The following is a 15,494-nucleotide window of genomic DNA, read 5'->3' as shown; positions in this document are numbered from 1 at the left end:
TATACCAATCACATCCAAGACTCGAAACATGGCACACACTCGTAACCAAAGGTCGAGTAACCTCTAATCGGAAACATGGCTCACACTCGTAACCAAAGGTCCGAAGAAAGGCGGAAGGATATCCTAATTCGGAAACATGGCACACACCCGTAACCAAAGGTCCGAAAGAGGAAAGATAACCCAATCCGGAAACATGGCACACACTTGTAACCAAAGGTCCGAAAGAGGAACGATAACCCAATCCGGAAACATGGCACACACTCGTAACCAAAGGTCCGAAAGGGGTAAATAAGGAATGTCAAGTAGTCACACAATGTAAAACGTCACACTTGAGTCACAATAAGAGTAAGAATGATCATGCAAACATCATATGACACGGGACCATTAATGTCACATTCATACTCATGGCTTTCATCTCACCATGAGTACGGATGGGAACATCAATCCCGACGATCATATCGCAACTAGAGGGCTTATAGCTCACCCCTAGTATCCGATAGGACCAAGACTCTCACAACAGACAGTACAAGGCATTATCAAGAATACGACCCTTAATGAGTGACTATTTATAATAAATATTTCATGCCGGTTAAATAAAATATAACAAGCAGTAATGGATAATTTACGTTATGTAAAATTACGGGATAAACGTAACCAATAACAAGGGGGTCATTCATAAGTCCACACTAACATATTGGGTTGGCCCGTAAATATGAAGCATACATGCCCAACTAAATAAAAAGACAAGCCCAATTAAATACACAAGACAAGTCCAACTATATAAACAAGAAAAGCCCAACTATATAAGCAAGACAAGTCCAACTAAATAAACAAGACAAGCCCAATTTTTGGGTTCTCATAAACCCGACTCAAGCACTCATTTTTAGAACCAAAATTAAGACGGAAATTCTAAGCATGAGTGAGACGTAACATCACAATACACACAAGAAAATAACCCATTTTATACAAATGGACAACCATGTAAACCCGAGTTTAGGATTTCCCTTTAACAACCATGGCAAGACGGATTCACCTTCCACTAACAAGACATGCTCATGTACTTATTTAAGACGGAAACTCAATAACTTACACACGACAACCACACCCAATATAGACCATACTGACCACTGAATGTCGCCAGAAATAGCCCATACGAAGCAGCGTCTTACTATTGTGCACATTACAAGTAGCTTTTAATATGTTAACAATAGAGTGTTCTAACCAATAAGACATGTTTATGATATGTCCCTAATTATTCAAAGTGCATAGCTTTTCTAACTAAACTGAGTGCTTGCAATTCACAAAGTCCCAACAAATGCTCCGTATTTCATAAATATTCTTGTCTTAAGGTTCACTATTAGTTTGGTAATACTCAGATATGTTCTATGTATAACCCAAGTCAAGTTGCATCCGAAAGCAAATAAAATCGTCAAACAAATTGATTACCACTTTCCAAAGAAAAAGAAGAACATTTGGATGCATAGCCGGATAGAAATTGTCATGTACAAAGCAAGCTCAAAACAGTCTTGTAAGACCACATAATCCGTTCCAAAACAGTCCAAATAAGAGCGCATTGAGACAAGGATTCGTCATATAAAGCACAAGACACTAAAATACCTCAAGTGAGCATACAAGTCGAGTATTATTCCGGACACATTCAACGATTCATATGAGGAAAGCATAAAGAACCAAACTTTATCTCACAAGAGCATGTAAAACGACCCATAGGACGAAATTTCGACGTTTTTGTCGGGTAACCTATCATCGTTACCTTTAGCTCTCGAATTTCGAGTAAAATGTCCAAAACACGAGCCTATCATCAGTCTTCAGCTTAAAAGAAGGAAAAACGAGTCGATTAAGACAAGAAACCGAGTTGTCATTTAAGACGGTATTTTCGAACTTCAACAAAATCAAGACTTTATTACCTTAAAATGATGAGGACGGAGAGAGGAAGCCAATGGTATAAAAATCATCGAATTTGGTCGAGAAACGAAGGCGGGATCGGAGTTTGAACGGACGGAAATGGGTGCAAAATTGAGATTCGTTGTTGTCTTTGTTTTTGTTTTCGCAGGGAAAAGAGGAAGAAGAAAGGAAGAGGGGGTGGGGACGGGTCAACCATAACCACAACATTATATAATAATAATAATATAATAATAATAATAATAATAATAATAATAATAATAATAATAATAATAATAATAATAATAATAATAATAATAATAATAATAATAATAATAATAATAATAATAATAATAATAATAATAATAATAATAATAATAATAATAATAATAATAATAATAATATATAATGATATAAAAGAATAATAATGTAAAAGTAGAGTGAAAAAGGGTAGGTGGGTGTGATGTGTTGTCGATAAATGGTTGGTCCGGATTAAAGTAGGTACAAGGTGAAATGTGACGGTCTATAGCTAGACGAAAAAATGTCTCGAGTTTATTTTAACTTGAGACGGAAACTAATATTATTACAGTCACTATTATTATTGTACGACTAAAATACGTATTTTTATATAAATTAAGCTTTAAAATATTCTTATCATAAAAATCGGACTTAAAATGAATTAATTAAATTAAATAATTTTAAAAAATAAAATAAGGTAATTGAACGGTTAAATAAATTATAAATGTCAAAAAGGGGAAATTCACGGGTGTTACAATCACCCCATCTTTTAAAAAGTTTCATCCTCGAAACTTGAAAGTAGAAATGAAAGGTTATATAAAATAAAATTGGAATTTTGGAATCGGTAACCAAACATTAAAAGGTTACTTATCGTAAGAATTTAAATTCTTTCAAAAGCTTCAGTTAAAATTTTTCGACAGAACCAAATTGAAAGGTAAATCATTTGTATAATTCAAAATCAAAACACTTTCAAAAACATTAACGAGTTTTCAAAAGTGTAAGTCTCATCCATGGAACGAAATTGCTCTTGTCGTGCACACAAGAACGCTAACTTTCCAAGTCAAAGACAGTTTTAAAACAAAAATCAATTCGCCGACAAGCGTAGAACAAGTTATTAAACGTCTCTAATAACGAGTTCTAACATCCGATCAACGTCAAAATCGAAGGAAAAGATAATCTACTTCAAAATTCCTTTTGCAAAAGCCCGGTTGGAGATAAAAGTTTCACTTTTAGACTCAAAAGGGAATCAAATTCCTGAAAATGTAAAATGATACCTGGCAAAGAAGTCAAAAATAGATCAAAGTTAACAGAAATTGGATAAACTTTAAAGAAATCTCGGGTTTAGCAATTAAAATCATAATAAATAAGTTTATATTCAAAGAACAAGTAGGGAATTAAATCAAATTTTTCATTTCCATATTTTTAAAATAGGTAAGGTTTGCAAAAGTAACATAAACTTTTAACACCGAATCAAAACTGGTAGCTTGAAAGCTTAGAAATTGAATAAAAGAAAAGTAACTTAGACATCATAGATACCGGTATGCAAAAAGGATTCAACTTAACTAATCAAAAGGGATATGATGAAGCAAGGAAAAGAGGTATTAATGGTAACGCTTATGGTCAAAGAAGAGGATGAATTAGACAACAAGGAAACCCCGGGTACTTAAACCTCAGACAACAACATCGTCTTGAACTGTTCCGAAAACTTCCTAACCACAAAGCTTCCAAAGATTTCCTCAAATCACTCATGTTACTTCATCCTAAGCAATTCCGTGAAACAAGGTACTCCACTATAAGTGTGATCTCATCACTCCAAATCCTCAAACATCCAGAAACAACTTCCACAAGATTAAGGTCAAAGTTTCCAACAAAGCTATACTCATATCCAACTAGTGTCAACCATACCATTATCCTTTCTAGTTGCTAAAACAAGCGCTAGACTTCCCAACAATGTAGCTTACTCTCACTCTCATACCATACCTCAAGTAGTAATCAATATCACTCACTTAAATCAACTATTAATCCCACCATTAGCTTTTCTCATATGGTTATACACATTTTCAAACTCTCATGTCCAAAGTGATTATGGAAGCCAATCAAAAACTCGACTTACTTAGTCAATTCTATATCCTCAAATCCACCATTCAATTTCATCCACCTTAGGTCAAGTACAAAGCACTAGTATCCCAAACATAAACAACAAAGCCAGGTTCTATAACCTTAGTAACCAATGCAACACACACTTAACACACAGAATCCACCAATCAAATATACTCACTTAATCAAGGATCTAAGTATAAGAACTATCAAGTATGTCTCATCACACTACCTAAGTCTTTCTAACATCAAATCCTCTCAAAGCCAGGTTTAAGGGTCAAACACAACAATCTCCTCAAAAGTCAAATTTTCCAACCAAGGTCAACATTCCTCAAAAGAAAGAGTACCATCAAAAGGCGTTAAGGGAGGATAAGCAAGGAACAAAGGACAAGTTAGGAGTACGAGAGTAACTTTCAAGGAAAGAGAAAAGAGAGTTTAGAAGAAGAATAAACACAAGAGATAAGGAATAAGACAAGGTACATCAAGAATGAGAAACATCTTCAAGGGAGTAGAAGCATTCTTCAAAGTTGAGCAAATCCTCAATTTCCGGCAATAGGCACCAAATCTTGATCTTCATGTAGGTAAGCTCACGGTCATTGATCCAAGGACACAACAAATATTAAATGGCAATCAACAAACATGTTAGAACCTAACAAAGAGCAAACACACTACAGACTACCACCTTAGGTCCTTAAGTCTACCCATCTCTCATTCATTATTCAGGGTCAAGTTCAAATTAAATTCGGGGTATACGTGTGTGCGTCGGGAGCAACATAGGCTCTGATACCAACTGTGACACCCCGCAATAAAGCGGAAAATACAACTAATAAATTAAAGCGGAAATTTGTGAAATTTTAAAAACTTTTAGATTACTAGTTAAAGATTAAAACGCGGGTGCCAAAAACGAAATGAAACAAGTACTACGATAGACAGATTTAGGTTATTACAACCCAAGTCTAGAAAGCGGGGAAAAGATATCCCACGAATAAACAAATAAAGGTTTCTAAATCAGAAACTAAGGTCCGAGGGTTTAGTTCTCGCTAGCCCACACGTCTTCCCCACGTAAGCATCTTCACCACCTGTCATTCATGTAAACATGAACGCCACAGTCAGTGGGGATTAACTCAAGGTTCTCCCAGCCACAATATGTCGAAATGCAAGTAACAAACACTTAATTGAACATATTAGTCATGCATCACATGTAGATAATGAAGGACAAGAAGATATAATGAAAATCATGATGAGACAGGCATAATACTTTCTTAATAGAATATGCATGATATGTTAAAATAAACATGCAATCAAGGGCGTGGAGCAACCAAGTCAACCAACTCATATTGACCGACTCAACAAGTGTAAGACATATACTTAGTATGAACTCACAAGACAACAATTTAGACTCCAACCTCTTGGTAGGACGACGATCATAATACGGTCCTAGTGTAAACCTGGATCCAGACTCTCGGGATGGACGTCACCCGATTCGACAAACGATATACCAATCGCATCCAAGACTCGAAACATGGCACACACTCGTAACCAAAGGTCGAGTAACCTCTAATCGGAAACATGGCACACACTCGTAACCAAAGGTCCGAAGAAAGGCGGAAGGATATCCTAATTCGGAAACATGGCACACACCCGTAACCAAAGGTCCGAAAGAGGAAAGATAACCCAATCCGGAAACATGGCACACACTTGTAACCAAAGGTCCGAAAGAGGAAAGATAACCCAATCCGGAAACATGGCACACACTCGTAACCAAAGGTCCGAAAGGGGTAAATAAGGAATGTCAAGTAGTCACACAATGTAAAACGTCACACTTGAGTCACAATAAGAGTAAGAATGATCATGCAAACATCATATGACACGGGACCATTAATGTCACATTCATACTCATGGCTTGCATCTCACCATGAGTACGGATGGGAACATCAATCCCGACGATCATATCGCAACTAGAGGGCTTATAGCTCACCCCTAGTATCCGATAGGACCAAGACTCTCACAACAGACAGTACAGGGCATTATCAAGAATACGACCCTTAATGAGTGACTATTTATAATAAATATTTCATGCCGGTTAAATAAAATATAACAAGCAGTAATGGATAATTTACGTTATGTAAAATTACGGGATAAACGTAACCAATAACAAGGGGGTCATTCATAAGTCCACACTAACATATTGGGTTGGCCCGTAAATATGAAGCATAAATGCCCAACTAAATAAAAAGACAAGCCAAATTAAATACACAAGACAAGTCCAACTATATAAACAAGAAAAGCCCAACTATATAAGCAAGACAAGTCCAACTAAATAAACAAGACAAGCCCAATTTTTGGGTTCTCATAAACCCGACTCAAGCACTCATTTTTAGAACCAAAATTAAGACGGAAATTCTAAGCATGAGTGAGACGTAACATCACAATACACACAAGAAAATAACCCATTTTATACAAATGGACAACCATGTAAACCCGAGTTTAGCAATTCCCTTTAACAACCATGGCAAGACGGATTCACCTTCCACTAACAAGACATGCTCATGTACTTATTTAAGACGGAAACTCAATAACTTACACACGACAACCACACCCAATATAGACCATACTGACCACTGAATGTCGCCAGAAACAGCCCATACGAAGCAGCGTCTTACTATTGTGCACATTACAAGTAGCTTTTCATATGTTAACAATAGAGTGTTCTAACCAATAAGACATGTTTATGATATGTCCCTAATTATTCAAAGTGCATAGCTTTTCTAACTAAACTGAGTGCTTGCAATTCACAAAGTCCCAACAAATGCTCCGTATTTCATAAATATTCTTGTCTTAAGGTTCACTATTAGTTTGGTAATACTCAGATATGTTCTATGTATAACCCAAGTCAAGTTGCATCCGAAAGCAAATAAAATCGTCAAACAAATTCATTACCACTTTCCAAAGAAAAAGAAGAACATTTGGATGCATAGCCGGATAGAAATTGTCATGTATAAAGCAAGCTCAAAACAGTCTTGTAAGACCACATAATCCGTTTCAAAACAGTCCAAATAAGAGCGCATTGAGACAGGGATTCGTCATATAAAGCACAAGACACTAAAATACCTCAAGTGAGCATACAAGTCGAGTATTATTCCGGACACATTCAACGATTCATATGAGGAAAGCATAAAGAACCAAACTTTATCTCAGAAGAGCATGTAAAACGACCCATAGGACGAAATTTCGACATTTTTGTCGAGTAACCTATCACCGTTACCTTTAGCTCTCGAATTTCGAGTAAAATGTCCAAAACACGAGCCTATCATCAGTCTTCAGCTTAAAAGAAGGAAAAACGAGTCGATTAAGACAAGAAACCGAGTTGTCATTTAAGACGGTATTTTCGAACTTCAACAAAATCAAGACTTTATTACCTTAAAATGATGAGGACGGAGAGAGGAAGCCAATGGTATAAAAATCATCGAATTTGGTCGAGAAACGAAGGCGGGATCGGAGTTTGAACGGGACGGAAATGGGTGCAGCTGAGATTCGTTGTTGCTGTTGTTTGTTTTCGCAGGGAAAAGAGGAAGAAGAAAGGAAGAGGGGGTGGGGACGGGTCAACCATAACCACAACATTATATAATAATAATAATATATAATAATAATAATAATAATAATAATATATAATGATATAAAAGAATAATAATGTAAAAGTAGAGTGAAAAAGGGTAGGTGGGTGTGATGTGTTGTCGATAAATGGTTGGTCCGGATTAAAGTAGGCACAAGGTGAAATGTGACGGTCTATAGCTAGACGAAAAAATGTCTCGAGTTTATTTTAACTTGAGACGGAAACTAATATTATTACAGTCACTATTATTATTGTACGACTAAAATACGTATTTTTATATAAATTAAGCTTTAAAATATTCTTTTCATAAAAATCGGGCTTAAAATGAATTAATTAAATTAAATAATTTAAAAATATAAAATAAGGTAATTGAACGGTTAAATAAATTATAAATGTCAAAAAGGGGAAATTCACGGGTGTTACACATGTAACACGTGACATATGACAAAATTGACAATTGACAAATATAAAATGGACCTTCCATTTTATGTTGGGTGTACCGAAATGGGGAGGGTTAGGGTTTTAAATTGTGTTGATTATTTTAAATAGAAAACACAATGATCACTCTAGTTTATAGCCATGCAACCCTATACCTTTTGAGAAGAGCAACTTTTGCATGCATTGGCTCCCAAAAGTCCAACCCCCCACCCGTTTTTTCTACCTAGAGGAAGCCAAGGGTTTCTTCTATAATTATTCACCTCTACACTACATAATTTTCTAGTGTTAGAAAAGATGTACAACTCTCTACATTTGTGAAATACTTTATAGAAAGAAACACTCATAAAATCCTCTCCTCTTAATCGAAAAACAAGAGAACAAAATCCATTTTTTGTGTCAAGTTTAAGTTAGATTTTAATTAATACTTGATCATATTAATTATAATTATTAAGGGTGTTGCTTTGGGTATAATTCCTTGGGAGAGATTCTCCACTTGAATCTTGTTCTTCCACCTTCGGAAAGCTCAAGAACTAGTAAGAAGGTGAACTTGCTAGTGCCCTTTGATCCAAAATACTCAATGTAAGAATTGATTTTCTCCTTATACTTGTAATTGTTTTGCATGCATAAGATCCGATTTAATTTTATGACTAAATTAATCTATCATACTTTGAATACGTAAACCAATGAGATTAATGAATCCCAACAATAACTACTATTATGAAGACATTTTCAAAATGAAAGGCCAAGCCAAGTTCATAGGCCTCCATCTATTCGGCGGCTACTCTAGCTTCCTTTGGAGATACTCCTCATGCTTGCTTAGCTTTTCCACTCTTCTCATGCCCTAAATTCAATAAGAAAGGCGAGAAACACAACTAGTATCTTAATACAAAGTTGAGTTGGAAAATTACTATCAATAACATAAACTTTTGGAAGAAATATTACCTACTAGAGTCATACGTCCAGCTTTGTTGTCTTCCAAATATTTGGGGCAATTGCGCTTCCAATGGCCTATGCCATTACAATAATAGCACTTATCATCGGATTTGACTCCCCTTTTGGGTTTGGAAGAGCTATTCTCAATAGCTTTCCCCTTACCTTTTTAGGGAGTGGGCTTTTTACCCTTGTTAGAACTTTTCTTAAAATTTCCCTTACTCTTTGCATTGATGTTGAGCACATCCTTGCTAATGCTTGCATTAAGCCCCATGTCTCTTTCGGCTTGCATAAGCATTTTGTGCAACTCATGGAGATCGGTTTTTAAGTTTTGAATGTTATAGTTTACCCTAAACTGAACATAGCCCTTGATTCGGCTTAAGGAATGGAGCACTCGGTCAATCACGAGTTGCTCGGGGATCTCAACCCCTTGAAACTTGAGGGTCTCAACATACTCAATCATTTTGAGCATATGAGGACTCACTTTTTGTCCTTCTTTGATATTGAGGTCAAAGAATTGGGAAGCTGCTTCATATTGAATAATCCTAGGAGCTTGTGAAAATATGGTCACAAGTCTAGTATAGATTTCATAGGCGGTGCTCATCTTTATGGCACTCCTTTCAAGATCGGGTTCCATGGAGAAAATCAAGACATTCTTGACCGCGGCGGATTCTATTTGGTAGGTCTCAAAGGCCTCCCTAACTGCGGTTGTTGACCTAGCATTAGGAGTAGCGGGATGAGCCTTGGTAAGGTATTTGAGCTTGTCATCACCTTCCGCGGCTAAGCGAAGTTGCACATCCCAATCGATGAAATTTGAACCATTCTTTTCGAGTTCGCAACGATCCATAAAGGATCGAAGCCATGAAACGGTAGTGAGAGGTGGTGCGGACGAGCTAGAGGATGCCATTGTGATAAATCAATTGACTACAAAATATGAGATGAAGGAAAAATTAACATTTATCGTGAATAAGGCTTGTAAATATTCTAGACAAGTTTAGCATTTATATAATGACCTCCACCCAATTATATAAATGATTCCAAGACCCAAATTCATATTAACTCGGTTTTGAGCCAACGGGCCCTCTACATCCTTACTAATATAATTTGGTAGGTTAACACATTTAATCGATTCTACACTTAGAACTCTCGGTCGATGAAATTACACTAAGTTCATCTTTAGCCCGGACCTATTGAAACAACGGCCCTTCTAATACTTTCGTTGAGATCAACCAAATTTCGAAATGTAATAACATTTTATTACCCAACGTAAAAAGAAAGAACCCCGGTATAATACTTCAATACCATATTGTACCCCAATGAAATTGGGATTCATGAGTTCCTACTATTTGGTAAGGCTAAGTCTCAATTTTAAAAAATGTGAAGGTCTTGTCAATTTATTATCTATCTCTTTTAAGTGAACTAAATAAGTGATCTATCGATAATTATAATTGACAAGATCGATGATTGGATAAAAAAATATGCATGTGATGTTATGGCGATTTGGCATGTATGCAAACATATAAGGAAAGAAAACATGCAAAATAAAACAAATTCCTAGTATGGCCTTTCCTAAAATACAAAATATATAATCTATTACATATTCGGAAACCAACTCCTTTGGTCCCTTGAATTTCATGTGACATGCCTCCTAAGGGAAAAACACCGTCTTGATCAGAACTCCTTTCCGAATGGCTCCGTCTTTAGGAAACTCCGGAATTACAAAATAATAATAAAATACATAGCATTTCCTATTATACATTTGTAATAAAAATTTAAATCTATTAAATTACAAAACGGTGATGCGAAATCACATTAAAATTATAACCAAATCGATATTCCCTTTCATTACGGGTAATACCGATAAAAACTAAGGCCATACTAAGACAAATTACATTATTCAATTCAAAAATTACATTAATTTAAATGACATTCATCCCTAAATTATGCAACAAAATATATGTATTCAACCATGTAAAATGAATGCGCCAAATCGCCTTACTAGATTATATCGTATATAGCTCGGTTTTTATGGAAATGCGTGATTTTTAACTTATTAAAATCACTAAATAATACATAAATTAAATTTAACGCCAAGTAAATTATCCTAACTGTCTTAGGACTCAAAAATTAGTCTCCACTAAAAATTTGACAATAATTCAACTTGGTTATACATTGTTGCTCATATTTAACCCCATTTATCATAACAATTATGAAATAATTCCAAATTTCATTACAATAATCTAGAAATTTGAAATTTAAATTTTAAACATTCTGAAATATTATCATGACCCTAAAAATGTCAAAATTATGGGTTAAAAAATTTTAATTAATTTAGAGAAAAAATATAGTTGCGATTTATCGGTTTTATCAAATAAAATGCCTAAATCATACAAAAGTTAATCTAATCAATTTTCCAACTTTACATCTGATGTGAAGGATATAAATACAACCTAAAATAATTTTTTCATTCCATGAAAATTAATTTAGCTATTTTTGCTTATATAATCTCGATTTAATCCAATTTTAACCATTAAAATCATAAATCATGCAAAATTAATCGAAATACAGCAAGTAAAATATGCATATAAGGTCATATTAATATTTCATGGTCAGATTTGAAGTTAAACTATTTTTAGTTAATAAACCATCATTTTACCCACTAAAATGTAATTATTATACTAAAAATCATAAAATATTTCGTGCATATCGCATATTTACACAAATTTTCTGGTTTTTATTTTAGTCATCAAATAACTCATAAAAATCTCAAAAAACGATTTGTATGCAACAACAAAGCTCTGCACCAATTGTTGGGTTCTTTAGCCCTCTTATTAGACATTTCTAATGTAGATCTAAGTTACTAATTAATTTAGATGTGAAGAATCTAGGTGCATGCAAACAAAAAAGAGTAAGGAGAGAAAATAGTGTTTCCTTACATTTGAATGAGACGGAAATATGGGCACAAGGATGGACTCCTTCCAACCTTGTTCTTGAGCTATGAATATAAGGATGATCCTCCAAGTTTCAAAGTAGAAACTCTCCTTTTAGTTGCACCCAAGACTTACCCTTAACACTAATATAATTACTAACTAGGTAAAATATATTAGTAACCTTAAATTTATACTAATAATATTATTATTACTACACTAGTAATGTTTTTGTGATATTAGAATATTTTAGAACAAATTTATGCATAAAAACTATTTTTTATGAGAGAAAGTCCCATTTTAGACAGATAAGCATAAAAAGATAAGAATAAATAAGAAATGAGAAAATCACATGCTCATATTAGAAGGAGGAAACCGGTTTTTCTACCCTAGATAAGGGTGAGTGGTTTGGTTTTTGTCTTACCCAAAAACTAGGGTAGCTTTTTAGGTCATAGGTCTTATGATTATGTTTTTACGATTAAAACAACCAACCACCAAAAACCGGTTTCCTAGACTAAAATGGACCTTTATTTTATCTTTGTAATTTGTCATTTGTAATATATTATGACATGTGACATGTAACATGTCATTAGACATATTAATGCATATTTAACAAATTAAATATCATTATAAATTAAATGAATTACATTTAACAAATTAACAAGTAATTGACAATTACATGTATATAAAATGGGTCACATCAGGTCTAGTTAATATAATCTACAACATATTATCATTATGATTAACCAATTATTCTTATCTCAATTGTTTCATAAATATTAATCAATTTCAGTAATATAATATTTTAATTACTAAATTGTATCTTATTTAATCACATTACAATAAGATATATAACTCTCACTCATTGGTAAAAATTTGTTCAATTTAAGGATTTAATTAATCTGTATCGACATACAATCAAATAACTTATCAGTTAAGGGAATTGTCCTATAGGTGTTACTTTAAGAGATCAACTGATCACCACCGTCAAACGACAGTAACGTCAAACTCTAGTCATCCAATCGTTACCGATTAATGTTGATCAGTTGACAATATATTGAATCATCTCTTTTGTATTCTTAATATGAGATTTAAATATGTGATAGCACTATTGTTGAGGACACATACTCCAACACTAACAAGCCTCGAGTTAGTTTATATCTTACAAGTCTTGTTGAATGGATAAGAGATTTATGCATGGAAGGTTTTCAATCAAGCAATTTATCAAGCATAACATGTGCATAAGTTGAAACTACAACAATCAAGAAATCTTATGAAAGCATATTAGATTAAGTATGAATCTACCCCCATGTTTTAGTTCCCCTAATCCTCCATAAACCCTAGCTAGGAGGCTACTCACTCATGATTATGGTAAACATGTTAATAAAGGTGTCAATCATATTAGCAAAGTTAAACATGGTGAATGAGTAAAGCAATAATTAAGCAAGGGTAAAAGGGATTATACCAACTTTAAGGATGATCCAAACAATAAGCAAAGAATAATAGAAGAACACTTGATGAATGATGAAAAGTTGTCAAGTCTTCAATAAACCCCAAATAGTCTTCAAATTACCAAACTAAATCTAAGAACACTTGAATAATTAAAGAGGAATTAAGATTTGATTAATATTGAATTGAGTAAATACAACTTGATTAAAACTAGATTAATAATGTATAAACTTGATTAAAGCTAAATTCTAACTTGGTAAAACTTGGTTGATTAATCCCCTAACACAATGGGGTATTTATACTAAGTATAAGTATTAGGGTAACTAAGGGCTTAAATGACAATAAAGTCCCTAAGAAAAAGATTAGTGCCTTGTAAGTCCCATAAGGAGCCGCCCGACTTGACCTTGAAGTATGCTCGTGCTGCCCAGGGATCCACCCGACCTGACGGTGAGACGCCCGGATTGAAGCTTGAGACGCCCGACCTGAACTCGGGATGCCCGGATCTTTGGTCAGCTCTTCTTCTTCTTCTTTTGACTGCCTAAGGATCCGTGGGGATCGTTGAGGGGTCGTGGGGGTCTTCATCATTGCCCATTCTACTTTATTTATTCACTTAGGCCTTTAGTAATTGTCTCCTCTTTGATGCTTGGTCATTAGATGCACTCCATTTAGCTCCACTTTGCTCCATAAATACAAGGCTCGTAATCCTCTCCTACCAAGGACACTACACCTCAAAGAATGTGCAAAGTAGGGAACTAAAGATAAGAAACGACCATAATAAGCACTAGAAAGCATAGGAATGAGGCTAGTTCGGGGACTAAATGTGCACAAATATGAGTCACATCAAATATCCCCAAACCGAACCTTTGAGGTGACTAAAACTATGACCCTTATTAATACTACTAGCCGATGTGAGACAATTAGCGGGTCTCACTCCGCCCCTTCAACTCACAACAAGACACCTATGAGGTAAGATCCCTTCTTGCAAGGCAAGGCGGGGCTTGCCAAAATGGCGATACATCCAAGCATTAAGCACATAAAACAAGTAATGGATGCATCTACAAAAGAATAGCCACTTTCTGTTGGCTTTAAATACCCCTATTAGACTCATCTAATCATTTTATAAATTACCCATAATTTATATACTAGTGAATCTAGTTGCATGCATCACAAAATGAACAAAAATAAGTAGAAAATCACATTTCTTACATTGTATATGGTTCCAAATATGGGCACAAATAAGGACACCTTCCTTATTTGTTCTTGAGCTTAAAGGTATGGATGATCCTCCAATCTCAAATATAGAGATACTCCTTACAAATTGCACCCAAGACTTTCCCTTAAAACTAATATATAAATTAACTAGATAGATATATTAGTTTCCCTTAAATGATTCTAATAATATATATTACTACACTAGTAATGATATATGTATTGATATTAGAATATGTGATGAACAGTTTTTATGAAATCTAAAACTATTTTAGAGAAATGAGGAGACGCATGTTGGAGAGAATAAGAGAAAAATGCATGAATGAAAATAATAGAGAACAATTTCTCTATAAGAGAGAGGGGGAGCCGGTTAGGAGGTGTTAGAAGGTCAATGCATGGCCTTCACACTTTAGTTTTTTCTCTTTTCTAAAATCCTCATGATCAGCATATCAGTAGGGTTGAAAGGGAAGCTGCCGAGTCTTTTACCCTCCTGCTAAAAGCAAAATATAGTTATCTTCAGCAAAAATCTAAAACTGAGTAGCTCAAAGGGGGTGATGAAAACACCAGATATTTTCATAGCCAGATCAAGCAGAGACATCTACATAATAAAATCTTTCAAATCAAATATATTCATGGTGTCATTCATCAGGATCCTCAGGGGATTGAGAAATCTTTTCTAGAGTATTATGAAAGTCTACTGGGAACTAGTACTCCTACTGTTAAGGTGCACAAGGCTACTTTTTGTACAGGGAGAGTCATGGATGAGCATCTGTCCAGCCTTCTCCTTCGTGCTGTTTCTCCTGAGGAAATCAAACAGTGTTTTTTCTCCATTCCTGCAGACAAGAGTCCAAGTCCTGATGGCTTCTCAATTCAATTTTTTAAGGACTCTTGGGAGATTGTGGGTCCTAGTATTT

General features: G+C 34.6%; 1 protein-coding gene across 1 annotated transcript; it reads right to left on the bottom strand.

Moving 5' to 3' along the window:
• Nucleotides 1–8,843: 8,843 nt before the first annotated feature.
• LOC141602196 (uncharacterized) lies at nucleotides 8,844–9,902 on the bottom strand. The gene is made up of 3 exons (XM_074422503.1): nucleotides 9,345–9,902; nucleotides 9,023–9,073; nucleotides 8,844–8,906 (listed from the first exon to the last, which is right to left on the bottom strand). The coding sequence occupies exons 1-3, from the start codon at nucleotides 9,900–9,902 to the stop codon at nucleotides 8,844–8,846; spliced, it is 672 nt and encodes a 223-aa protein (XP_074278604.1).
• Nucleotides 9,903–15,494: the final 5,592 nt, after the last annotated feature.

Source organism: Silene latifolia, chromosome 9, assembly GCF_048544455.1.
Source record: "Silene latifolia isolate original U9 population chromosome 9, ASM4854445v1, whole genome shotgun sequence".
NCBI lineage: Eukaryota > Viridiplantae > Streptophyta > Magnoliopsida > Caryophyllales > Caryophyllaceae > Silene > Silene latifolia.
The sequence above is the reverse complement of the archived record's forward strand: the minus strand, read 5'-3'. Positions and strand labels throughout refer to the sequence as shown.